General features: G+C 44.9%; 1 protein-coding gene across 8 annotated transcripts in view; it reads left to right on the top strand.

The window, feature by feature from the left end:
* Lmpt (four and a half LIM domains protein limpet) overlaps nt 1-26,586 on the top strand; it is a 405,187-nt gene that overhangs the window by 217,469 nt on the left and 161,132 nt on the right. The window contains exon 1 of one of the 8 annotated variants that reach the window (XM_075895949.1): nt 3,803-3,951. The exons of the other annotated variants lie outside the window; for them this stretch is intronic. Within the exon in view, the coding sequence (XP_075752064.1) occupies nt 3,818-3,951 (134 nt within the window). The 5' untranslated portion in view covers nt 3,803-3,817. Of the gene's footprint in view, nt 1-3,802; nt 3,952-26,586 lie in introns of those variants that run through there. 8 annotated transcript variants of the gene reach the window in all.

Here is a 26,586-nt window from a genome sequence, read left to right as displayed (position 1 = left end):
GGATAGCCCCGCAGTGCTGTGTCGTTGTTGTGCATACGCATAGAATGTTTCTGTCTCCTTCATCACTTCTTCCCCTCCTGTCTCTCTTCCTGGGCAGAGTAGCAGGTGAGAGCGAACTAACTCAAGCCAACCTCTGGGCCTTCTCGTAAGTTTCCTCTCTTTCCCGACATGAATTCGACGCAATACAATAAGCGAGGTGCACCAACCTACTTATAGCAATGCAGGTATGAGTTTCCCATTCTTGCTATAACGAGTCGTCATGATCAGTATCAAAGTGCGAGCTGACGTACTTAACACTGAACTCTGGCTGCTTGGAGGTTTACGGCGTGCCTCTGAGGGCTCCTGGTTCTGCGCTGTTGCGTTTGACTTCCCCACGCATGAGTAGGTAGGGGTTGGAATGTTGCCACCCTGGGTACCGAGATCAGGGGGCTGAAGTCCCATCGGTGGGTGAGCTGTTTCGCCGCAAGTTTCTACCTCACAAACATATATCACCTATGTAAAGTCGATCAGCTCCATATCTCGCGGAAACGTCAGTAGTACATGTCACGTTTCGTGCCTTATAGCAAACAAAAAAAAAAGCCATCTGATCATTAGGAAACTTCGATGTTCAGATGCTGTGCCTAACCCTCCTCATTTCTCCTTTCTCTTACGAAGCAGGAGTGCTTGCACGGCGATGCCATTATTACCTGCTTAGACGCGATCAATATAACGTTCGAACGTTGCCTAATCTGCCCTCTGTATTTCAAATATGGAAGCAGTGGGTACGGCGTAAAGATTTTATCTTGCTTCTTTGTTGTTGAAGATGAAGTGTACTATTTAGGACACATCCACAAGCCGACCGGTTGTTCTTAATTGCTGCTAGCGAAGTTAGTCACAGAGATGTTGGAAACGTGTGCATCTTGATAATACGTATGCTTCTTCTCATCGATTCAGTTTACTTTGATAAAATAAATTGCTCAGTTTGAAGGGGCTAAAGGCTAATTACCTCTGCCTGACTGGAGTCTTTTCACCTTTAGATGCGGAGGGTGCATCGTTTACGCAAACCTGTGCGTTGTGAGTGATAAAACGTAACTGAAAAACGTTCATAGATGTGAAGAAAAACAAATTAAAAAAACGCTAGCGGTCGTAGTGTCGACAGCATTTCTTTTAGGGCGACGGTGTTAAAGAGCTTGCTTCGCAGAAATTGCACTGTCGGCGTCACTGGTTGTGACCGAAAAATCATCCTGTTATATGTGACTGAAACATTCAGAGTGATGCAAATAAAATAAACAATAAAAAAAATTCTTGGTCAAAGTAGGGATCGCACATGGGTCGTTTATGTGGCAAGTGGATGTTCCAGCAAACATCCACGCGTTTTCTTTTTTTTTTCCGACTTCGTATACACAGAACGTGGTGGCCAGGATTTGGCCTAAACAGAGAACAGTTTTATTAAAGAATGTGAACACTGCTAAATCCATCAACGCCATTGAATACGCTGTATTATCACCGTGACATTTCAATTGGGAATGGTTATTACTGTCGATTTTCGATTGCTACATATATACCTGAACTGAACGACGTTGAGTTGTTTAGTGTCTGTTGGAAATACAGCTTAGGAAGAACTTTACGAATTCGTAAATGGTCAGCGATTGAGTCCCTGCAAATTAATTTCTACCATGGCTCGAACGTTTCGTACAAAAGTAGTCTATGCATATAAATTCTCCATTCGCGACCGACAAGTACCACACGCTTGTGAAGCGGAGACGTGTTCGCAGAACCAGAGTTCGCTGCTGCCATGGGCTCTATATAAACCCAGATAAGACTACGGCAGGGAGCGAAATGCAGTGTCATGAGGTGAGAACACAGGCTCCCTATAGAGAGAAACGATGCGAAAAATGCCATTTTGCAGTTGCAGGTCACACATTCACTGTAAGGCCCTGCGCGAAACGGCGGGAGGAGGGGGGGAGTTCTCGTTAACCAGTCTCAACTGACAGTCATAACTTTTTGTAAGACGTCGCGAGAATCGAACGTTTTAAAGGCACCACCTGTCGAAACCGACATGTTTCTGTGTCCGCCAGATACACGCTGCAGCCAGGCTCTATATAAACCCAGATAAAACTTCACGGCAGAGGAGAGCAAAATTCGGTGCAGTGAAGCACGCAGCGTCCTGTTGTTTAACTGCCCAGCCTAGTTCTGCCATAATGATCACGAACCAAATTGCCAGTTTAAAAGAACGCTTGTGCATGTAAAGGTGTAGATATTCCAGACTAGATTTTTTTGTATTTTTCCTATTTTTATCATTGTAGTACAAGCGGTAAAATATATATCTCTTGCGTTCCCCCAAGGAAGGCAATATTTAAGGGGATGACGGAATTTTGAAGAGAGAAAGAAATAGGGAACACGGGGTGTCACTGGAGCCGTGTTTCGACAAGCAGACCTTTCTCTTCCGTTTGTCTATTTTTAAAGACGCAAAAATTTTGGTCTGTCTGTCTGTCTGTGCGTTTGTCTGTTCGTCCACTCTTAACTGCATCGGGTAGTTGAAATGGCCCACCTCATCCGCAGCACCCACCTATGTTGTTCAAGATTCAGCGTTTATACCTGTGCAGTTCTCGATTAAAAAAAATCATTGCGCGTGTCTGGGGCACCATAACAACACGTATATATTCTGTGTGTGCGCCTTTTACTAGAAAAGGCATACATAAGTAATTTTATGGACCGTAGGGCTTATCACGCTGCACTGACCATGCAATGCTTGCACGGGAAGGCGAGTGTTTCCAAGGCTTTGCTAAAACGAGACGGTGGTGGCACCTACCCGTCGCCTTGCGTTCTACACCTTATCACCTCTGAGGTGGGCGCGCACACCCGTCTCAGAGCCACGCACTCTGTTTTTGAAAAAAAAAATGCCAGGAGGCGGTCATGTTTCACGTGTGACTTGACTTGATGCGCTCGTTCACCTCAGCTGCACGCTCGAGGCACTCCAACGCAGCGCCTCCAGAATACCATTCACCGATTTTCTTGAGCAGAACATTAAATAACTGTTTTGTTCACTCTCTCCGCACGCGACTATCGTCTTTAGACGACATTTGCAGATTAAATCCAGGTACGGGGCCAATTTTTTCTTCTTATAAGTTTTGGCTCCAGAAACAAGCCATGTTAACGAGTTTTTCATTTCTGTCGTGTTCTCCTTACCGTTTCTTACAAGGACGTGGAAAAGATAAAGAAAACAGGGAGATAAGAATTTCTCTATGCGAGAAAAGGGATGATAAAGGAGAACAGAAGCGTCCCGAAACTAGGAAGTAAGGGACCTATATTACAAGAAAGAGGAGGGAAAAGAGCGCTCCCGAGAATACGCGGACAAAACAAAAAAAGAACGTCCCCGGCATCAAAAAGGGACCTGAGGTCCAGCGTAGAGTCGGTGATTGTCCGGGATGCGTGGAAAGCGAAAGCGAAGGGGCGTGTTCCGCGGGAACCAAGGCAGGCGGGGCGGGGGATGAAAGGGAGGGGGGAGCAAAGAGCGTAGTGTGCAAGTGGTGTGGTCGCGGCGCGCCGGAGAGGCCCGGTGGCGACGAAGACGCGACCCGGGCCCGCGCGCCGCGGACGGAACGGTTTTTTCGCCGGCGTCGGACGGTCGGTTGGTCGGCCGCGGTGACGCGCGCCCCCGCTAGCGGCGCGAACCCAGAACAAAGTGTCAGAGCCGAGAAGAGGAAGAGAGACCTTCGAAAGAACCCCGGTGCACCGTCGAATGCGGCTGGTACGTGGCTACCACGTCACCGTTGTGACAGTATTTTTCCAAGCTCTTCGCGCCTGCCCGTCGCTGTTCTGCTGAACGTCGTGAGCCATGCAGTCGAGACCACCAGGTGTCGAGACCCGCGGCAGTACCGCTGTGGCAACGAGCGCCACCAGTGTGGTTTCTGCTAGGCCGCGGAGGGCCAAGGTTGCAGTGGCGAGCACGCAGACGCCGGAAAGGAGGAGGTAAAAAAGAAGGACCTCAATCACTAACTGTTCCTTTCCCTCTCCCACTTTCTTACCTTTTTCCCATTCTCCCTCACTCTTATAGTCTCCTTTCTTCACTTCTCTGTGCTGAAATTATATATCTCTCACACACGCGTAAGACGCATGCGAGGGTCGTGGTGGTTTCTTCTCATGGTCTCAACTTTATTCTGTGGTCTCCGCGCGCGCAGTCTTTTAGTCTAAGTTCCCCGCTTTCTAAGACTGCGTGTGATTTTTCTTCACTCAAACTACTCTCCCCAACATAGAGCCTCACCTCTCTTTCTAATGCTCTCCCATTTATTTATAGAATTTCTCTCTTTGCCTTTTCTTCCTGCTTTTGACGTGGCATACCCAAAAGGTTTGGTACATGCGGCTCTGGGCCAAGTTCGTGACGAAACGCTTGCGTCACGTACCTGATTTCTGGCGGGAACGTCACCGGTTGGTGCCCCAGCTTTTCGCTGTGCTCTTTTCCGAGTGTTGTCACCCGCTCTGTTGAGGGGAAGGAGAGACTTCCTCGAACGCATTAGCGAGGGTATGCGATCGTGAAACATCGGCTACACGCCAACAAAACCGCGTGGCTGGCGGACACAGAAGCATGTCCGTTTCGACAGGTGGTGTCTTTGAAACGTGCGGTTTTTGCAATGTCTTGTCTTACAAAACGTCGCGACTGTCAGTTGAAACTGGTTAGCGAGAACTCTCCCCCCTTTTTCACGCAGGGCCTTTAAAGTGAGGGTGTGACATGTAAGGGCGAAATGTCATTTCTTGCATCTTTTGTCTCCACAACTCTCTGTGTTTTCTGCTCATGGCCTCATGGGGCGAAGCATTATTCGAAGTTCCATACTTGTTATCTTCTATTAGAATCTGTTCGAACCAGTATTGGGTACAACGAGGAATGAACGAAAGCTTTGTTCAGTGAATTAGCAACAGCACTTGTCATTGAACATGCATTCTTAAGGCGTTCTTGCGCTGTCATAGAAGAAACTATAGGACCATGTCTTCAAACGTGATGCAGACTACAGGTAATAAGAGCCTACTTGCACTTGCGAAAGACAGTCAAGCTCAGTGGGCGTCTGTGATCACGCGATGAACCTGTTTGCGTGAGAGGAATTTGCAATGTGCGGGCATCGCATGTTCTTGCACTGCCCTTTTTTTCTCAGTCATCTTCCTTCTATAACTGTGAAGTAACAATTACGGTACAACCTGATGAACCATCATACCTTACTTTTCTCTTCTCTTTCTTTCTCTCAGACTTGTCATGCCATATGATGACCATTTATAGGATTATAGGGCCGCTGAAAGCTAAGGCGAATGTATGCCTACGAGATTTTCAAAAACGAAAGTCTGCCCATGAAGACAATCCAGATGTGTCTTTACGGCTACGATGTGAGAACGTTTCACGCCATGCCGAGTGAAGCTTCTGTGGAAGTGAATGCGTACGAGTGCGCCTGCATGTCTCCGTCGCTGCATGTCGGTGTTCGCGGTGCGAATATGGCGAAAATCATGCTTTCCCAAGTTCGTGCATTGCTCGTGGTGTCATATGCCGAACGAAGTAAAAGCTTTGTGCTCTGCTATAAAAGGACTGATGTTGCAGGCTTCTCTGCAGACGGCACGTGTTTGCAGAGATAGCCCCCTGAAGGGTCATATACTTCGTGGCTTACTGCATGTCAGTGTTGTCAGATGATACCGAGAAAACAGGCAAATGCACACAAAAGAAAGCCTAGAAGGAGCGGTAACAAAAAGAATTTTCCAGTTTTTGAAAATATACTGAATACTGATTAAAAAATTCCATTCACGCCCAAAATGAAGTTTGCAATATCAACTGATACCTTTGTACAGTGAAAACATACGTAACTATAAACGAAAGCACACAGTCACTTCATAACATTGTCAGCAAAGTATAGTCGCCATTCGCTTGAAGGTAAGTTTGCCAGTGCATAATTAGTTGTACTTGTTGATTACCCAGACGTTATATTCACTTCAATGCTCAACTACTGAAAGTAGTTGACAAACACAATATTAGCGAACTGGAAACGCTCATTGGTGAACGCGCTAGTCACTAAAACAGCTATAGTTGCTCAGGAAATGCAAATTAGTCCCCCCCCCCCAAAAAAAATGCTATAAGTGACTGGAAAATGTCGCAAGTCACTCGGGGAAACAAAAAGGCTCCATCCTCTTTCCATAAACGGAATTGGTAATGGAATTGGCATGTATAACGGCCGCGTCACCGACTCCATGAGTGCGAGTCACAGCCTGCCTATTGTCGTAACTGATACGTCGGCAAATCTGGGGCTACTGCTAAAACGACGCAGCAGCCTTCTTGGAAATAGTATCATGAAAACATGGGCCTGTCTGAAAGAAGTGGATATCCGTTGTCTTTGTCTCCTGGAGAGCCGCTGCGATGTGTACTTTAACCGCAAAGGCTGGTGCCGAAAACGCAAGCCAGGGAATACGAAGATTTTCAATTAGTATGCGCAAATATCAATAACACCTGTAATCAATTACCCGGCTACATAGAACGTTATTTGTGGTCCTTTAACTGTATACTGTAGTATTTGCTATGCAATGTGAACAAGTTGAAGTTTACAAAGAAATGGCATACCGCTGGCAAATACCGACACTGCAACTTTCGGATAACGCACCCTCACAAAGATTGCAGGCTCGGTCCCTGCCTGTTGGCAGGAAGTTGTCTCTTCTTCCGCATCAAGTTTTTCACGTATACATGATAATAAATACAACAAACATAAAAAGCAACAAATAAGACCTCCTATGCTTTCCTGGACTTCGTTGTCTGCTGGCTTTTGTTAACGTTCTGTTTAACAAACAAAGAATAGGCCCGTGATTTTTTTTTCTTTCGCTCACGCCGGTTATAAGGTATTATGGAATTCTTGATGGTGTAATAACACGCGCATCAAGGAATGCACCATGCGAATTGAACACCGGCGCGATGCATGATGATAAAAAAAAAGATCCGGGCACAAAATGGGGTTCTGGTTTTCGTACTATCTCGTGATTTAGGGACGTAAATGCTCAGATATTATTATTATTTCATTCTGTGGACGCGACCTTTTCGCAAAACCTTCTTGCTTTGAAATATGCATAACACACACGACCAACAACGAGTTCTACGCTAAACTACTAGGTGATCGCTGATCATATGCCTGGCTCACATACTTTTAACATCACCAGACTCACTCTCGCGGGTCCTGGGCTTGAAAATTCTACATGCATTGTCAAGGTTAAGATCATTTAGGTGAGGTAAATAGAAGACGAGGTAGAGACATACGCTCTACTCCAGCAGCGAGAAGGAAGAGGGAGCATCTTGAGGAGTTACGAAGGGAAAGTAAAAACACTACAGTCGTGACACCAGCATTTCTGCTTACAGGAGTTTTAAAGCTGACGGTTTTTATAAGTTGTAAGACGTTTTAATAAAAAAAGCGTTTTGAAAGGAAGCCAGGAGATTGAAGGCAATCAGACGTGACATGCATCGAGCGGTTGTCGTTGCAGAAGTGAAGAGTGCCAGGAACATAGTGTGCAATTCGGAGTTCAGAGGGCTTATTACTGCCATGTTTATGCTGTTATTATCCGAAAGTTGCAGTGTCGGTTACCGTTCTAACTGGAAGCTCTACTGTTGTGATAGAATATTTATACAGTGGTAAACTGCTGCTGAGCACTTTTATAGGTTTCCAATTAAACGCCATCGCTATGCGGAAAAAGCAGCACTGCCACAGCGAAACCTGGACCAGTGGCATTTCTAGGGCGCGTCGTTAACTCTCTTGGGGCCACAGTTTCGAGTACACTTGAAAGGTATTCACTATGCCGTAAATCACAATTCCTGCCAAATTGGGAAGCACCCAGTACGCCATCATTTGTAGTTCTGTGGAGTTACAGCGGCGTCTCGCCCCGTGTTTGAACCGCGCTTCACCCTCTTGAACGTGTAGGCATACAAGCTAAACTGACAGTCATTCCATTTAATATTTTCACGGTTGTTCCTACACAGCCACAGTCGTCGCAGCAAAGGCTTGTAGTATGTTCGCATTTGTTATTGTGTACCTGAATACTGACGCAGTGGTGGTAGTAGACCCTTGAAACCCCGACAGCCACCCACGCTGGGGCATTGGCAAGAATAGATACTGAAGTAGGGTATGCTCGGGGACACAGATTCAACGTCCTATTTTCGACTGATGAAGCAAAAATGTGCAAATAGGTTAAGCTTAGCACATGAATGTGTAGTGCTAGTTGGAGACACACCCATGTTCAAATGGGCATAGTATTTACTGATCAAAGGCTAAAGAGCGTTGAAAAAAGAACAAATGCGGCACGTAGGTCCCCTTCTTATTCTTTCTTTGTCATTCCCCTGAGTAAGCTGCTATGTATACTCGACACAATACCTAACACAAAAGCTTGAGATTTCGCGCAGACAAAAAACAGGGCATAGATCTTAAGCTTGCAGTCATACACACAATATATTGTTTTCTCTTAAATTCTACAACCTCCATCATTTGTTCTGCGCATTAAGCGGGCAGCTAGTGCAGTTTGTTGCTGCGGACGGCAAATTTACCCTTTTTCTCGTTTTGGCCTATCATTCATTGTTCTTCGTGACGTGCAAGAGAGGAAAGCACGTCGTTGTTCGCCATTTTTCAGTCTTATTGTGGTACAAAAGGGCTGTTCCGAGATCGCCATATAACTAGAAAGAGAGAGAGAGAGAATACAGCAAAGATAGCAAGGGTAACTAAACGATACGCCTAGTTGGTCACCCTACACATAAGTATAGTGGAATAACAGAGTAAATGAGAAAGAGAGACGCATTTCGCCCAAAACATATGCAGTTCAGGGTTTCACAGGTGGTTGCTGAATGTTCAATGTTGTCTTCAAGTATTGCAGCAGAGCTTGGGTGGCTTCATATATGTGGCTGTGCGACCAGACTCTGAAACTTCAAACTTCAAACTTCAAACTTCAAACTTCAAGATATTTGTTTCAGCGAATAGCCGATCGTCTGGTCCCCTCAACTCACACTGTAACGTCCGGTGATCTTGTTCAAATCCGGGATAGTGACGTAAGACATGGTCGATAGTCTCTATACAGTTGCCGCTACCACAAATGGTTGAATCGGCCATACGAATGCGGTGACCGAAGAAGTTCGAAAACTTAGTGATGGAAGTGCTGCTCCAGTTGTTCCAAACTGCTCCAAAAGAGAAATGCTGCTCCATGTTGCTTCAAAGCGTGACTTTTGTCAGGAACTGCTCCAAACCTGCTCCGAAGCTGCGCTGAGAGAATGAGAATTACAAACTTTTGCTGTTTAACTAGCTCACAAGCCCAAAAATAAACGGGAAAAAATCTGTAGACTATCTTCCCAGTTTGCTACTGGTGTACAGCATTATCGGCTCTGCTCTGATTCCGGTGACAAGAACTGGCATATTAAGCAATTACATCATTTGGCAGTTTTTTCCCACCTATACTTGCAGGCTAATGTGGGGAAATGTGAAAATCAGCAGGACTGCTTTCATCTCATACCAGTTATTTACTGCTTATTTGGCAACAGTTAAGTGGGACTGTGGTTGCTTCTAAAGTGCTGTGCTCAGCTATACTAGTTTGATTTGAGTTTTGCTACAAATACTGGTATTTTGATTATATAGCTCATTTCGAAACAGATTTATTGGCAGCTAGCCATTTTTATCATTGTCTGCTTCTTGAAATTTACATTTATTGTTGTCTGTGAATTATATTGTATAATAAATATCACTTTTACGAGATGCTTCAACATTGCTTTGAAATGCCATTAATGCATATAGCAAAATTTGTATGTGCTCCTTAAACATGAATAGCTGTTACAAACTGACACGGTTCACGCTCAGAAAACAGCTATGACTGCTTAAAACAGTACTTTTCCTGCGTTAAACTACGCTCTAAAAAGTATAAAGGCACTTTCATCACTATAAACGCTTCACTTACCCATAGCAGACAAATCATTGTAGCGTCACACCTAGAAATGGCAACTGCCTAATGACTACAAACTATTGTTTGCATATAGGAAGAAAAGAACGTACGTAGAAAGTGTCGTGTTTGGCCTGCTTTTCGTGACGCCGCATACAATATTGTTCACGGAGTCTGGAAGTGCTCTAAAAAGCTGCATGGTTATTGTTAGCTGCTGCGAATAAGCTTATTGAGGAATATTTACCAGATGAATGCTGAGGGTGTGTGCCTCGAAGAAAGGCTATAGACTCTTTGTAATTATCGCGAGCCCTTTAAGTAACCCCACCAGCACAGACAAGTTCTGTCAGTGCCTCTCTCCGTACGATCGTGTTTTTTTTTTGTAAATTTTTTCTCCGCAATCAATTCGAAACACGCCCCAAACGTCTTTGTTAATAGTATCTACATTGCCTTTTGAAGGTCTGTCATTTGAAACACCACGCTTCTCTGTGTCGTAGCTTCTTGTGCATTCAAATTTGTCCCCGCTGAAAGTCTTTTCACCAACAATAAGACACAATCAGCACCGGCATCACTACAGTACTATTTTCCAAAGGTACTATAATACACGCCTGACACATTAGTTATTGTGAGGTAGGAAAAACAAACCCTTAGCCTGCACCATGAACATATAGCAGGCACGCTTGTATACAGCGATTTCGATTGCTTTTTTAGGCAGTATTTCAAAATATCGTAAATAATGTGTAAGTTCGAAAGTCGATTGTACAGGACGCAAGCACTTCCGTGGAGGTTAAATGGTAGCGGCGCGTGTAATGTGCGGTGTCAGTTCACGTTAAAGAACACCAAATTGTCAAAGTTGCCAGAACCATCTCATTCGGTGATCCTCATAATGACATCTTGCCTCTGCATGGGGAATAAAATTCCGGAATAATAATAATAATAATAATAATAATAATAATAATAATAATAATAATAATAATAATAATAATAATAATAATAATAATAATAATAATAATAATAATAATAATATAACAATAATAATAATAATTTATTATATCATTACTATTATCAATAATAATATTAGTAATAGATGACGCAGAACATTCACCCGAAAATTTGTGCACAAATCATATCTCGTTGCTGCGTTTAGCTCTTCCAGGAAACTGCAGTGTCTGTCGACAGAGGGCTTCGTATAAAGGCTTCAAAAGAGGCTGAAAAATAGTGTTAGCACTTTGAGGTATTCCCACAAATTGTTGCCTTGTCTTGTTGCTAGTTGCGTCGACTGCAGGCTAATAAATAGCAAGGTACAATGAAGTTCGGAGGAATTGAACCTTTTTCTGAATAAATGTGCGTTCATTCATTTTTTTTCGCAGTATACTGTAGCACATGGTCACTTTGCTGGAGGTAAAGGCTGTGTTTCAATTCTTAGACAGCACGTAGACAGTCTACGCAGACTGCTTAGAAGACAGCACCGAGCCCATGCTGCCCGAGAATGGGAACACTTCTGGACGGCTTTTACGCGACGATGCGCCACCTCGCATCGAGAAGTAAAAGCTAGAATAAACAAGCGTAACAGTTGTATTTTCTGGCTTATTTCGTGTTGAAATCAAAAAGAAATAAACGTTGCTCGCATTGAGCGTCTGGGAAAGCGTCTGTTTGTGTGCAGACGACCATTCCGGCGAGATTTGCTCTATCTGAGCTATTCGCTGAGCCGCCATCTTGTTTAGAAGGCAAAGTAGCCTGTGTCGTATTTGTCTACGATGCTGGGTTCTCGGAGCTGTCTATTTTGCCGGCTACGTGAGAATTGGAATGGGAATTAAGATGGCCGTCATCCATTTAGCTGTCTATTCAGCCGTTTACGGTGAGTATTGGAACACAGCCTTACGTCCGGCCAGTAGTCAGATTACTGGCTATACTTCTAGTCAGATTAATAGTCAAACTACAGGTCAAGTTTTCTGTGAGCCACGTAAAAAGTCTAATTTTTTTGCGCCAAATTAATGAAATTGAAAACCAAACAGTTCACTTTCTTTCGCCTGAGATTTGAATCAATTTATACAAAAACAGGCGTTGAATCACTTCAAGACAAATATGTACCTAAATACAATTTGATTAGGATTAATTGCTATAAACCCATATATCAATGTATTATGAAATTTATTTTTGTTTCATAGAGAAAATGATGGCCTCCAAGTAATTATGAGTGAATTTTATGCGTTTACAGACTGCTCTTCACTGGTGGCACTTGAGAGGTTTAATGAGTGATTCAGAACGTCTTGATTTCCTCGCCCAGAACGCATTATGGCATTAGAGAGAGAAACGAACGTTTGATGAAGAATCCACGAACTGTTCACTTGAATGAGCTTGGATAAGCTTCTTTTAGTGGGACGGCTCAGTGCTCTCCCATAGTTGAGTTCGAAGTACTCGAAATCGTTAAACATTTTTTTCTAAACACTCCATTTCCAAGGGGCGGCTTTCAGCTTCCCCGTAGTAGTGTACCGGGTACTCTAAATTGTTAACCACTTCTTTTAAACAGTTCGAAACAGTGTTCTGATGTATTCCTGGTTCCCCATAGTTGAGGAACTCTTTGGCTTCGACTGCCCTCTTGGCCCTGGCGACGAGTTGTCGCTGGTTTCCCAGGTCCTCGATGATGAGCTTGGCCTCCCACATTTCGGTTAGGTGGTCGTCGTTCGTTTTTTGGGCTTGGTCCCGCTTTGGTTACATGTCGTGGTTTGCATGGCACTGGCATTCCAGGAGCAAGTGTGTCAGGGCGTCCGGTACGCAGCAAAGCAGTCACATGTAGCCATGTGTCGTTGGGTAGAGGCGGTTAATTATTATTTCATGTATGTACGTGTTGCTTTGCAACCGTCTGAAGATCACGTTTTCTTTTTGGGTCAGTTTTGGTCGGGGTGGAGGGTGCACCCATCGCTCGTCTTTGTAGTGTTGAAGAAGCAACGAGTAGGTGTTTTCTGCTACCTCCATCGCTGCAGCCATGAATAGGGTATCTTTTGGAGCCAGGGCACCCCGGCTGACGTGCTCATGGGCAGCAGCATGGGCCGCTTCATTTCCCTGTAGACCCTCGTGCCCAGGGACCCAGATTACGCAGGTATTTGGAAGTGCAAAACTTCACCATTGAAGGTTGTTAATTGCGTCGGCTCAGGCGCGGTCCTTCGCATAATTACGGCAGTAATTTTAATCCTGGCATATTCATGGCAGTAATTTTAAAATTTGTACCGCGACTAACCCATAGATTCAAACTTCCACCACACATGAAGTTTTGACTTGCCATTCTGTAGTTTTATACATGAACTGATTTTTCAGGGGCGTGATGCCGCCAGGAGAGCCCATACAGAGCATTTTCGAGCGCTTTCATATCTGGTCACAAGGACCGGTTCGCTATTCACAATAGGGTCACTGTTGTGTGGATATAAAAAGTAGCTAGAACTAAGGATAAAATTAGCCAAGTAGCCATGTCATGTAATTTTATTGCCGAATTTGTAACCAAATTCAACCGAAGTAGTATGATTAGAGTTTTTATGAGTAAATAATGAATATTTTTTAAAAATCAAGAATACCGTAAGAATAGGAGCGTGCATGGTTCTTTTTTGCTTGACTAGTTTTGAAGCCACAAATTAATGGCAAATAAAAAATAAATTATAATTAATTCAGTGTTTCATGTATATGTTGCATGTAGACTACAGATCCATGGAGTAAACTTGCTCAGATAGAGTAAATGTAGAAGATTTCATCAAGTCAGTAGGAACATTAAACGTTAAATCAGTCAATTCTTCAAGCTATAGATGATATTGCACCAACAGATCTTATATACTACCAGTACAGCTCCAGATACTCACACCTAGTTGAAATGAATGGTTCAGCTTTATTGTGTCACGGATTTGTTTTTATGAATTTTGCATGGGAACACGTGCTACGCATCAGATATAGAAACTAGCGCGTATAAGCAGCCTACTAGTCAAACGCCATGTGCTAGTTAAACGTTCGTTAACAAGCAGGTAACTTTCCTACTCCGCGTTTGCAGGCGTGCGATGCGTTGCGTTGGGGTGCATCGATGCGCACCAGCCTGCTGTTGAGGAGAGGACACGAGCGTGCATTGGCGCATAAGACACAAGAGCTTGAAAATAGTCTGTTTTATCTGATAATGCCATTAAGAATAGTTACTTGGTGTGCCAAAACGTAGGGTAAAAAGTAGCTAGCCAGTAGCCGTGGAGCCAATCTGAAAGTATCGTCGCCAGACGGGATCGTAAAGTAGCCCATTTGGCTCAAAGTACAGCGACCAACGGCAACCCTGATTAGAGGCGACAAAAACAGATCACTGGTGAAGCGCAGTGTTCTGCCCGAAGACACAAAAGGTCAAAGGCGACATCGACTATGTGAACCTTGGCGGATGGTTTCGTGCCGGCGTGCAGTCTCAATTTGCGCCTCACGTGTCACGACCATCTCCGACGGCTGCCCGGGGCATCAGACGTACGAGACCCAATGGCGACACGCTGTAGCAGCTGCTGTTGCGACTGGCCATGTCATCGAAGCTCGTGTTCATAGAAGAAAAAAAAAGCCGTAGCCAAGTAAAGAACGAAGCCAACCGAAGCACCTGACCGCCAAGCACGGCAAGGTACGGCGACCGAAAGAGACATCTGGGCGACGTAGGAGCGGCCGCGCCCAGGAAATCATGGCGACCTCCACATAGTGAGCGTTTAGTGCCCGTATTATTTTTTTACGGCTATGCCCCCTCTGCGCGCTGCTGTTCTCTTTCACTGGTCCCTTGTTGCGTGCATTATTTTTTACGACCTGTCTATGTCGGGGAGAGAACAGAGTAGAGACGGCAGACCTGCGGCTGTTCGCTCGAGTGCGCATGCGCGCGCGCTTGCGCATATTTCGCTTTTTGCGCTTCGTCACGTAGTGAATGCGCAAACCCCCGTGTTTTGTTCCGACAGCCGGTGGTCGTGAATAAGTGACCAAGGACGCCGTGCGGTTGACGACGTCACGCGGAATGCACGCCATTCTCAATCTGTGCAAGGGGACAGCTGGTGGTGACCGTGTATGAAAGCCGAATCAACGGCTTTGTCTTCAGAGGCGATGATTGTCATGATAGCTGCGGTGCGTTATTCTCGTTGCCAGCCTGGTGAAAGACACGAACGTTCGCGTATCATTTGCTGCCCCATTTCCGTCGGAGCTTGTGACACTTCTTTCCCGAAGCAGCACTTCTATTGTTTATTAATATTTCAGAAAAAAAAATTGACGTGTCGCTAGAAGTGGGCCAGATAGAAACGAACTACAACCGAAACCATATTTTTTTACACATCAGGCTCCCGAATCCCAATTCACATAATCTGTTGACAATGTGCCGCATCGTAAGCGAGATTCTTCCGAATATTTTGGTGTTGTCCCGTCTGCAGCCTAAGGTATCACCAGTACGTGTGCGCATTGACACAACACGGCGTTCACTATATACAACCACATGCGTGCTTCACGCCTATAGGATTATAAATTGAAAGCTGCAGAGAACCACAGGCTGCTTACAGTATTGCCTTTTAGTTGAGGCCACTAAGTTTCGATGCCGGAGCAGTGCAGCATCCGAATGTCAACACAGACCGCAAACCTGTACTCATGAACCTTGTTCTTTATTCTATACAGTACGCGTCTCCCTGGCGCAGCAGTATTTTGATAGGAGATCACTTTTAATAACACTGTCCCTTCCCAATCGTTTCGTGACATAGCCTCTGGAAGAGGCTATGTCACGAAACCTTATCAGTTCCTTATCAAATGCTGTCTGAGACGATAACTAATAATCGCTCTATCTCACCTTGGCCATAGGCCATTGTCACTGACAATCACCCTAGAATGCCATCGATGATGAAAGGTCTTTGAGAATTAAAGTAGTGAATGCATTTATCAAAGATTTAAGGACATCAGACTTGCACGAGCGAGTGTAAAATTATAGCGGGGACGTATAATATACCGCAGAAGACCATTGAAGCGTGACGTTGTGTGTGCTTGCTCTCTCTTTTTCATTTTGTGTAGTCCTCTATTGTTAATTTATTCTCCCCCATCACTTCCCTCTGTGCAGGGTAGTATATTGGTTATACTGAACTTGTTACCACCCCTGTCTTTTTTTCTCTCCTGTGCCTGCTCATTCCTTACACTTGCGTCATCTACGCGGATTCTGATGATTGATCATTTGGAGTGGCCGAAAACTTGCGTCTAATTTGTGCATTATGGCATTTTATGCGGGCTAAGACAGTATGAGTGAAGCATGAAGAAATCTGATTTGCACCTTATGAAGAGAAAAGAATGAAATGGTCGACTATGCATTTGTAGGAGGAAATACAAAACAATACTGATGCCATCATTACCATATAGCGTCTTGCATGACTCGTCATTACCAAAGGCCGCCTACCGGTGGTGTACACCGCTTGATGACAAAAGTACTTGTGAATTCTTCAACCACTAGCAGGTCATGGTTCCGACGTTGCGATTCAGCCTTGTTTAGGCGCCATGGTAAATTTCCAGCGAAGCACGGGCGCATCTCCTTCTCTGTTTTTGTGTCTGTTTTCCTTGTGTTTTTTGTTTTTTGTGTAAAAGGCGGAGATGGACATGAGATAACGGAGACGGGGCCACACACACAGAAGAGTCGTAGGGGACCGTTGCGAACATTGGAATAGGTCAATACAGCACAACAACAACAAGAAAAAAGGAACGATACAACCGAAAATGCTAACACGCGATTAGGTGGCTGTTGACAAGCTTTCGGACGCGGAGATCCCCATAACCCTTCTTCCGGGTTGGCCTGACCTCCGCTACCAGTAGCCGTATAACATTGTCCGCTATACGGCAAATCCCGCCCCAAGATTGGCTTCCCCGGCAGACCGTTTGCTTGAGCCCTCGACGAAGGTGGCTTGACTGCTCTTTATCGCAGAGCAGTGCCCTATACAGCATTGCCACCGTGCTTGCAACGATAGCTGTTCATAAAATAATAAAAAAAACATATGTGAGGAACCACAGCGACCGTCCGCAGCCGCATTAGACTCGTACTGACCTTGGAACTCGAGAGCAAACAAACTTAAAAGACATCGTTGATACATTCTGGCGTTGAACGTAAAAGCTAGATTGAGAGCAACGGCAACTATGGCATACGAGATGGACGTTCTGTGCGCGTTGTGTGCATGTAAGCTGTGTATATAGATGGTTGCCGATTCCCCGGCGCCTGTTTTATTGGGTCACCCAGTCTCGCTTGAGTGGATGCGCTGGCTTATAGCGTCAGTCTTCCAGTCGTTCTGGTATCGGCCTTGTATCTTGGAGGTCCACGGTCGCTTTATTACCGGCAGGGGAGATAAGCCGGAGCCGATCAAATGCTTCTTTCATGACGTCAGCCCTCCCTCGGTCATTCTACGCCGTAGTCATGTCTGTTTTTTTTTCTTTATGACCATACGTACGAATTTTGGTTTTTTCCGTTCTCTGTTTTTGCCTGAAAGAAATGAAAACGTATTCTGGAGTATTGAAGTGCTGCACTCCATGTCACACAAGTAAATATGACGCGAAACAAGAACCGTGATAGCGAGGCGCTTCACGTTACGTACCATGAATCACTGATAGAGTCTTAGCTATGTGTGGCTCGAGGGGCCTCAACTAACACCATCAACATAGCGCGAACATCTTGCTCGGGGTAGTCACTTGTACAAATGCCTCTAATTGTAGCAGCTGTGGCGTGTTTATGCGTGCACTTATGTACTTTTATCACAGAGTGCGTGGAGAGGTTTTTGTTGAAATCACCGGAAACTCCATCCTCTGGAGAGTATTAAATCAGGTCTGAACCCAAGACTGTCTTTAGAAGCGTGACCATCTGTGATGCTGGACCAAATAGTGTAACCTCTTCTTTCTGGTTCCTCAAGTAGGGTCCCACATGGTAAAAGTCATTGTATACATTTAGCGATTGCAAGACTTGCTTTGAAGTCTTACGTTACATCACTATATTCATCGGTGTCGGTATCATTCGGCGCAAACCAACTGTGATGCATTATCAGGAGACTAAAATGATATAATCCTAACCGCTTTTGCTACTGGTGTGTGTAAATATAAATTGAAATGTTATCTTGTTGAATTGCATTAGCTACTTAAATTAGGTTATTCTTGCTACTTCACATTATTGCATATGTTCCTGAATCAGCAGGATGACTACATAAACACTTAAGGCATAACAGAGTACCTGCTACTTTTTGCGGTGACCCTTGACCTCTCACATATCCTATGTAACTATGCTTAACTATACACGTTACCTCCCTTTTGGAGAGTCAAATCTCCCACGGCACTGAAGAATGTGAGCGTGTGCCAATTCATAATAATAAGAAACCCGGTCTATTGCGTCGTAAAACCATGACATTGTTATGAGATACGTCATTTAATGGAGATCTACGAAATGTTTGACCATCTGGTGTTCTGTAACGTGCACTGACAGACAGCACACAGTACATGAACCTCCAACATTTCGCCTGCATCGAAATGCGACCGCCGGGGGCGCGATCGAACCCGCGTCCTTCGGACCAGTATCCGAGCACCGTAACTATTACATAACCATGAGGAACTGTGTGTAATTAATTAGTGAGAGGTTTGTACACGACATGTAAGAACCCATCAAGAAGACAAAAAGCAGGAACAAAGCTTGTTCTTAACCACCCCATCAATACTTCAACTTAACTATAAGCAGAAAAAAGTAGGGAGACATGAGAATTCAGGCAATGCAAATGCAATCCATGCATGTTTCCTGGTATTGTTCTCTTTTAGTCTTTCTGCGCTAAAGGACAACAACGCGTCGATTAGGGTTGATTGATTTGTGGGGTTTAACGTCCCAAAACCACCATATGATTATGACAGACGCTGTAGTGGAGGGCTCCGGAAATTTCGACCACCTGGGGTTCTTAAACGTGCACCCAAATCTGAGTACACGGGCCTACAACATTTCCGCCTACATCAGAAATGCAGCTGCCACAGCCGGGATTTGATCCCGCGACCTGCGAGTAAGCAGCCGAGTATCTTAGCCACTAGACCACCGCGGCGGGGCGGATCTTTGTTTTTTATCCAGTGGGTAGTTGGGTGGCGCCTGAATTCAAACCTAGTGCTGCGTTAACAGGTTCAAGAAGAAAGTTCCAGTTAAATTACTAAGGATGGCGCATTCGGCCATGAAAAGAAAAATGCAAGTAGAGAGCACAATGAGTCAGAGAACGAAATTTTTTGAGGAAATCTTATCTGTAATAAAACACCACAGCATATTCACGAGGTGAATTATGACGAGAGGCACGGAGTGGACTGATGGACGGGCGCATGGACGGACGCTTCACCGCACTCATCATCATTGGCACCATGGATATGTTGTGACATCATTTTTATTGACATGCAATGCAATGCAACTAGCTACTACGACGGCTACGACGACACGGGACATAAGACCCACGGCGTAAAAAGCTTCGCCGCTTAAAAAAATGGGCATGGCCAGGGAACGTATTACGATGAAAATATAACCACTGGTCATTATCAGTAACTGACTAGATCATGAAAGAAGGCAGACGTGGGAGGAGAGACAGAAAGATAAGTGGGCAGACGAGATTAAGAAGATTGCGGTTATGAGGTGGCCGCAGCAAGAACAGGAGCGGGTTTGCTCGTTGAACATGGGAGAGGCCCTTGGCCTGGAGACGACGTAGTGAAATTCGCGAAAAAAAAAAAGTTGCGTTATGTTATTGAAGAAAAGAAGGAGACTAGAGAGAAAGTGGATGAAGAAATTGGCAGCATATCCACGGAGTGAATGATGGAGAGTGGGGCGAAGCATTCGTCCGTCCATTCGTTCTTGCTTCCGTCCGTCCATGCGTCCGTCTGTGTGACCGTCCATGCGTCCATCCGCCCGTCCCTGCGTGCGTCTGTCCGTGCGTCCGTCCTTGTGTTCGTCCATGCATCCCCCCTTGCGTCCATTCATGCGTCCATCCATGCATCTGTCTGTGTGTCCGTTCGTCCATCTATTCAACACTTCAAGTACCACCATCTCGCATCTTTTCATCATATATTCCCCATATAGAAGCACCGCCATTCAGCGGACATTCCAAGGACTAAACGAGTGGTGGCACACGCACACTTTCTTACAGCTTGCGCTTCGGGTCTACTTCCCACCTTTAACCACCTCGAGTTCATGGTATATACCAGTTCACTGTATTCACGGCACTGCGGCCCAACGCTCGCTAAACCTTTCTCAAACCAAGGAGGTTACGCCCAGCGAGTATAACGAAGCAACATTTTTCTGTCAGATAGTGTTCAATGTACATGCCAATGGCTGCTAATGTGAAATGAGAGACAGGAGAATTTGGCTTTTACTGTCTTACGGCTTGCGCTTCGTATTTACTTCCCACCTTTAACCACATCGAGTTCATGGTATATACTAGTTCACTGTATTTATGACACTGTGGCTCAACGCTCGCTAAACCTTTCTAAAACTTAGGAGGTTACACCCAGTGAGTATAATGTAGCAACCCTTTCTTGTCAGATAGTGCTCAATGTACATGCCAATGACTGCTAATGGGGATCGCAGCGTGCGCGTTAACTAAAAGACGAATGCTCCTGTCTCTCATTCCCCATTAGCAGCCTTTGACATGTACATTGAACACTATTTGTATTGATAAACATCGCACAGAAGAAATCTCTCACCGGCACCACCTTGGAGGTCAAAATTTTATACTTGTTACACACTACAACGGCTACGAGGGACGAACAGGTGTCGCTATAAAGAGCTTTGCCCCTAAAAGGCAGAACTCGAAAGCAGCCCTTCACTAATTTCATTCATTCACCTTCACCTTAATCATTCACCTTAGCCACTAGACCTCCATGGCGGGGCATCGTCGAGGAGGGTTGCGTTGTGGGCTTGCTGGTGAATGACTTCAACAGCTTTTGCAAGGTATATATAGACCTGTAGCGAAGGTTCCATAGAAGCTGATACGTCAGAAAAAAAAATTGCGGCTGATCAGCTGTTCATTAGGCTTAGCGAAATCTCTGTGAAGAGGAAACACTTCCGCTGTAACAAAAATTAAAGTGGATGTGACGAAATAGCTGAAAAACAAGTGACGTCGTTTTTTTGTGCACTAGAAATTTGATCTCAAATTACTTTTTATGGGCCCTTGATCGCTAAGGACCCGCTGTAAGGCGATCTTCGGCGAGATATCCACGAGTCCACTTCAAGTCAACACTAGCTACTCTAATACGGACTCATCACTAAACTGTGATATTAAAGTGTACTACCGTTCACTTTGCCTCGATTTTACCTGGAAACTTATTCTTCGAACTTTTATTAACCTTTCGTGGCTTCTTCCGCCGATGAATTAGGGCAACCAACAGCGTAACAGCGTATACATGTGATATTTTCAGCGTGGCTTATTTGTTTCACATATACGCAGGTTCTTTAGAATGCACAACACTTGTGATATTCTGTGTTAACAGGAAGAAATGACGCCTAGTCACACAAGAATGATGACATTTCAGTTTTTTTCGATCGTCACAATAATTGAAATTTATTACAATGCACAAAATGGTAATAGGAACAAAAAAAGTCTGCGGACACTCCCTGCACTTTGTTTTTCTTGTTTTGCCATATGATAACTTATCGCTACGGTTGTGAGTGAAAACATGCCAATTGTACCATGATATAGATAACTTGGCAATCTACTGACCGATAACGCAAATAGTAGGCACTGCATGCTCAAGAAAGAAACCGGGCTGCAGGAATACTCATGGATAAAAGTCTAGCGAGCATTGTATTCCGTACCATTATTCTTGTTTCTTATTATGCGTTTGTGGCTACTGCATCCTTGCACAGCACATTGTTTTCGCAGCTACTGGCGAAAGAACTCGGCGTTAAATGTAATTCGCATCATTCCGCTGCCCGTTGAACACTGCATTGAAGACGTTCACCAAGGATAAAACGCACCTAACGATTTCGCGCACAACAGATAAACGCAAGCAAGCGCAGAACACTAAAACACGTGAGGGGGGTGTGTCTTCGCAGACAAGTTTTACGAGCAGGCCTTGCCATGTATACCTCAGTTGTGCAAGGGCTGCACTAAGTAATAGCATGGGTCAAGGGCGCTAGAAAAAATATCTTTCGTAAAAACAAAAACCGCAGTACATTCTTTGTTCATTACACCTACATAATACTGTTGGAGAAAAGAAATCTCATTTGTGAAACATATTGCTTGCTCAGACTTTAAACTTGTTTTTTTTTTTTTCAATATTAGTGTTTGATCCCTCCACACATAGTCGCGCTTCAATCGCAGCTCCCGTAATTCCCCATGCTGATGTCGCTGGCAACAGAGGAGATTATGCATCTGATTGTGGTGGCTGAACTTGTCGACTAATTGGGGGATTTATGGATTCGAAAGCTATCGATAGCATTGTTGCCTAAGGAGTTGAGTTTCTCGCGTAATTGGCGATACGTGGCGTCATCTTTGCCGTGGTTTCATTTAGGTAGACAGACATTTGTCACAGGTGCCTCTGAGTTATCTCTCGTGCTATCTGCCTGGCGATCGTGATTAAGACGCGGTTTGTCTTTCGTTATGAACATGTCGTCGCTATAGTAGCGCTGTGAGGTGTTCATGTGGGCCTTTCTCTGTCCGTGTGTATTTTTTTCTACGTCAAAGCTGTCCAGCAATAAGCGTTTCTGAAGTAGGCTGGTTTCTGTCGCTATGATAGGGTGGTGAGTATATTCTCCAGCGTTACTCAATGAATTCACCAGTGCCATGAAGGGCTCCTGGTCTTTGGTCAAAAAGCCTATAGGATTCCTGTCCTTTTGTTGGGCGTGTTCTCGGTCAGCCACCATTACGCCATGTGATTAAAAAACAGCTCCTGCATAAATGGCCCTTTTCTACAAGATGAATACATTTCCAAAAACGAAGCCTCAACCACAGCCGGTGACACCACGGAAGAGAGAGGGGCCCCTCTCTATATATAGAAAAAAAAAAAGGTCAAGCCTGTCACCGATGGACGCCTCGTATATAGTTTCCGTGTAATTACGAGGTTACTTTTTTTTCTACTAACGCTGAGTTCACATTACTAATTCAGCGTTTCACTTTCGAAACACGTATGAGCTTCGAAGGCATAGACAGACACCAGAATTTTTTTTTTTTGCCACTTCTGCTCTGTATAGGCTGACGTAGGTCTTCGCGACAGGGGGTTACGCCACAGCCCCTGTCGAAGCAGAAGTGCGTGAAACTAACCGAACAGGAGGCCTTATTGAGTAAGTCGCATTAGGGTTACCGCATGGGAACATTGATGAGCCGAGAATATTGCGGAGCTGCGAACTTTTTTTTTTCGTGTTATATGAGCGATATTTGCAAGAATGGGCACAGTTTGCCTGTGCCGTGTCGGTTCAGCTTCGTCTCGGATGTGGAGGACACGGCCTGTGCTTCACAGCATGTAGGAGAGCCACGCCCATCATGTTTGTATGAGCTTAATGGATATGAAAGTTGTCCACTCTTGAGGTCGTTGTACATTGACATCGCCGAGAAGGATGCGATGCGGACAACTAAATGTGCGCTCTTGGGGCACGATTTTATTTTCGATTCATGGGCGATCCCGTAATGGAGTGATAAATGGATGTTTCGCCGGTTTTATATGCCATAATTAAATTGCCATAGTCACGACCCGTTGAACGTTATGGCTCAAGCGTTTTTGTTTCCATGCGTGTGAGTTCACCGTAGCACTGTTTGTACATCTGATACGGATACACAACAGCAAAGTTTTCAGTCCAAGATGCAGCGCTTGAGCTCGACCGGAACATAGTGTTCACCTGCGACAGTGCCTGCATGCCATGTGATGTGTAGCCACCTATGCTTCTCTAGCGCGTGACTTATGTACGACGGACGAGCCTAATTGCATTGTGTACTGTCTGATCGGACTCTTTCTCCGTACCGTGGCAGAAGTTGAACCCGAAATCTCGTCGACCTCATGCGATATCGCAGCAACGTACAGTCTTGAGCAAGCTATTTCCGGAGCCCTCCACTACGGCGTCTCTCATAATCAAATGGTGGTTTTGGGACGTTAAACCCCACAAATCAATCAATCAGTCTTAAGCAAGCTTAACACGAACGCTCCGTAATGTACGTGACATAAATAATATGACCAGCGCCGCATAGCTTTGAGTTCTGTTGCCAAGCTGCTACCAAAACACGCCAACATACTATACAAGCATACAGGGAGGGGTATTATCTCGGAAACAGTGCCCAGCACATCACGGCTGTCGCCAGTCAAACCAGGCCAGGCTACGCTGCGGAGCGTTCTCTTAACCGTGCTGACGGCTGCACAGGCCTCGCAGAGTGTTCGAAGGTACAGCACACTCCGGAAAGCACAGCAGTAGTGTCCTCTTTGGCAGTTCGGGCTGCATTTTGCGTAAAAAAAATTCTTATTGGTGTACTCGCTCCGGCGTTCGACATTATACGTTATTAATTGCTTACATCATTGTACAGAAAGACTAGATACGGCAATACGGTGGTACATGAGACGCAATTTCAAGGTCTACTCGAAGGCTTCGGGCAGGGATCATGAGAAAGCAAAATAATGAAAATATAATAAGTTAAGTCTGAAGGAGCATCAAGGAACGAGTAGTAAATAAAAAAAAAGAAAAACGGGCTGATCGGTAATGAGAGCCTTGACAGGGCGGTATGGCAGGCAGTTTCATGCATATTTAAAGATGCACTCCGTGCCTCATTGAGCTGGCGCTCTGCATGAACTACATCTGCTTAATATATCCAGTCTCTGACGTGCTCTACGGCGGAGAGCAATGCACCAACCGGGCGTGCTTTTAGAGTTGCTCGGCTCTCCTCAGTGGCCGTATAAGCCGATACGTGTCTCGCTCTCACGTGCCTAAATTGCCCATGTTGCTCGCAAAAGAGCACGTCCATTACAGTTATATTCTTCGTGTCCGATACGCTAGCTTCAGCCTGTCTTGTCCGTTAATGGAGATTGGTGCTACCTACTGTGTTTGAAAAAAGCACTGATGGCTGCGCCGAGCGGCTAAACTAGCAGGAACGAGAGAAAGATAAAGAAAAAACCAGCTGAGCAGAATATACTTGGAGGAGCACGTCGACCTTTGCATTCCATTGAACTTCGAACAATTATTTGATCCAAGGCAACCGGTGCCTGTATACGGTTGCAGGGGTCGTAAATTATGACCACTTTTGATGAAAGCTTCGGAGCCATCGAGCATTGCTGCTCAAGCCTACTTACCTTTAACGTGGCTTCGGTCTCTGTAAGCCCATTCATGTGTAATACAACGAACTAAGTATTAAACGTATCAGTTTCAGCGTCATTAAAAAAAAACGTTTAGGGCTTGTACTCGTACGTGTACCAGTTGACGTTAAGTTATCTCATAAGCTGATGATTGCTGACGGCGAAAATATTTTAGGTGATCAATTGTAATTAGAAGTGGAAGACACATACCTTCTAACCTAATTCCCTTATATGTGGGCTAAAATGCCGAAATCGGTAATAAGGACAACATAGCACTGGTTAGCGTATTCAAGGAGATTAGAGAAGTGACTCTGGTCTGTCCTTGACTTAGGCACTTGTGTGGTATTCTCAAATCGGCGGTCGTGTTTTCTGTATTTTATGGGTTGACTGAGTTTCCCGCGCAAACCAAATAAACCTGAGAAGCCGTCCGCCGCAGTTGTGTAACGGCTATATAGGTTGCTCGGCTGCTAACGTGAAGGTTTCGGGTTCGATCCCAACCGCGGCGGTCGCATTTTCATGAAGGCGCAATGCTAGAGGCTCGTATATTGTGTTGTGTCACTGTCAGTGTATACGAACAAGTAAAGGCGGAAATTTCCAGAGCCCATCACTGCGGCGTCCGTCATCGTTTTATCGTAGTTATGGCTTGTTAAACACCTCGTAATATTATCACCGATGATATCAGAGGCCAGGTAAAAAGAAGCGCATCCACTCCACTTTGACAGCCGACTCAACCAACCGCTAGCGATTCACATGTTTCAGCGAGCACCGCCAACATTTTTCACTAAATACGCCGGACAGTTGACTCGTATTACTGTGTAAGTTTTTATCATTTTACCTTTTTATATCTCTCCTGGATTTTTTTTTAAATCCCGTTCGCCGTCCCTTTGCACAACAGCCTGTAAATGGTTATAAACATGCTGGCGAAAAATTGGAGGATCTTTAACTTTTCCCTTCAAGAGTTGAACACGATTGCGATATTCTGTTCCAAGTGCGTTTTTTAAGCACCTAGTGCATGAAGCCTTTTCGACCTTGCAATGCACCCACTTCAAGGCCTTAAGGAAACAGGCGCAGTAACCTGTGTGCCTTCAGTAGTGAGTGACCGGCTTTAAACCATGAAGTCATCGTGATAATCACATGTTCTGGCACCCGATGGCAATAAATACGCTTGTACCACGCATTATTACTGCAATATTTCATGTATGGTGAAGAATGTATACAGGACGCCCGTGTTTGTAAAGCATGAAAGTTACTTTCAATAAATTGTGCAGCAGAGGAAGTTATTTTCACTGTAGTCACAAGTGCACGCACGGCTGTGTGGTGAAACACCTGTTTGCCACTTAAGCGACCCTGATCTGATCCCCACTCCGACCCACATTTTTTTTTTTAAATGCGAAGCATTTGTTTGCAAACTTCGGCGACATTGAG

Source organism: Rhipicephalus microplus, chromosome 5 (assembly GCF_043290135.1).
Source record: "Rhipicephalus microplus isolate Deutch F79 chromosome 5, USDA_Rmic, whole genome shotgun sequence".
In the NCBI taxonomy this organism is placed as follows: domain Eukaryota; kingdom Metazoa; phylum Arthropoda; class Arachnida; order Ixodida; family Ixodidae; genus Rhipicephalus; species Rhipicephalus microplus.
The sequence above is the reverse complement of the archived record's forward strand: the minus strand, read 5'-3'. Positions and strand labels throughout refer to the sequence as shown.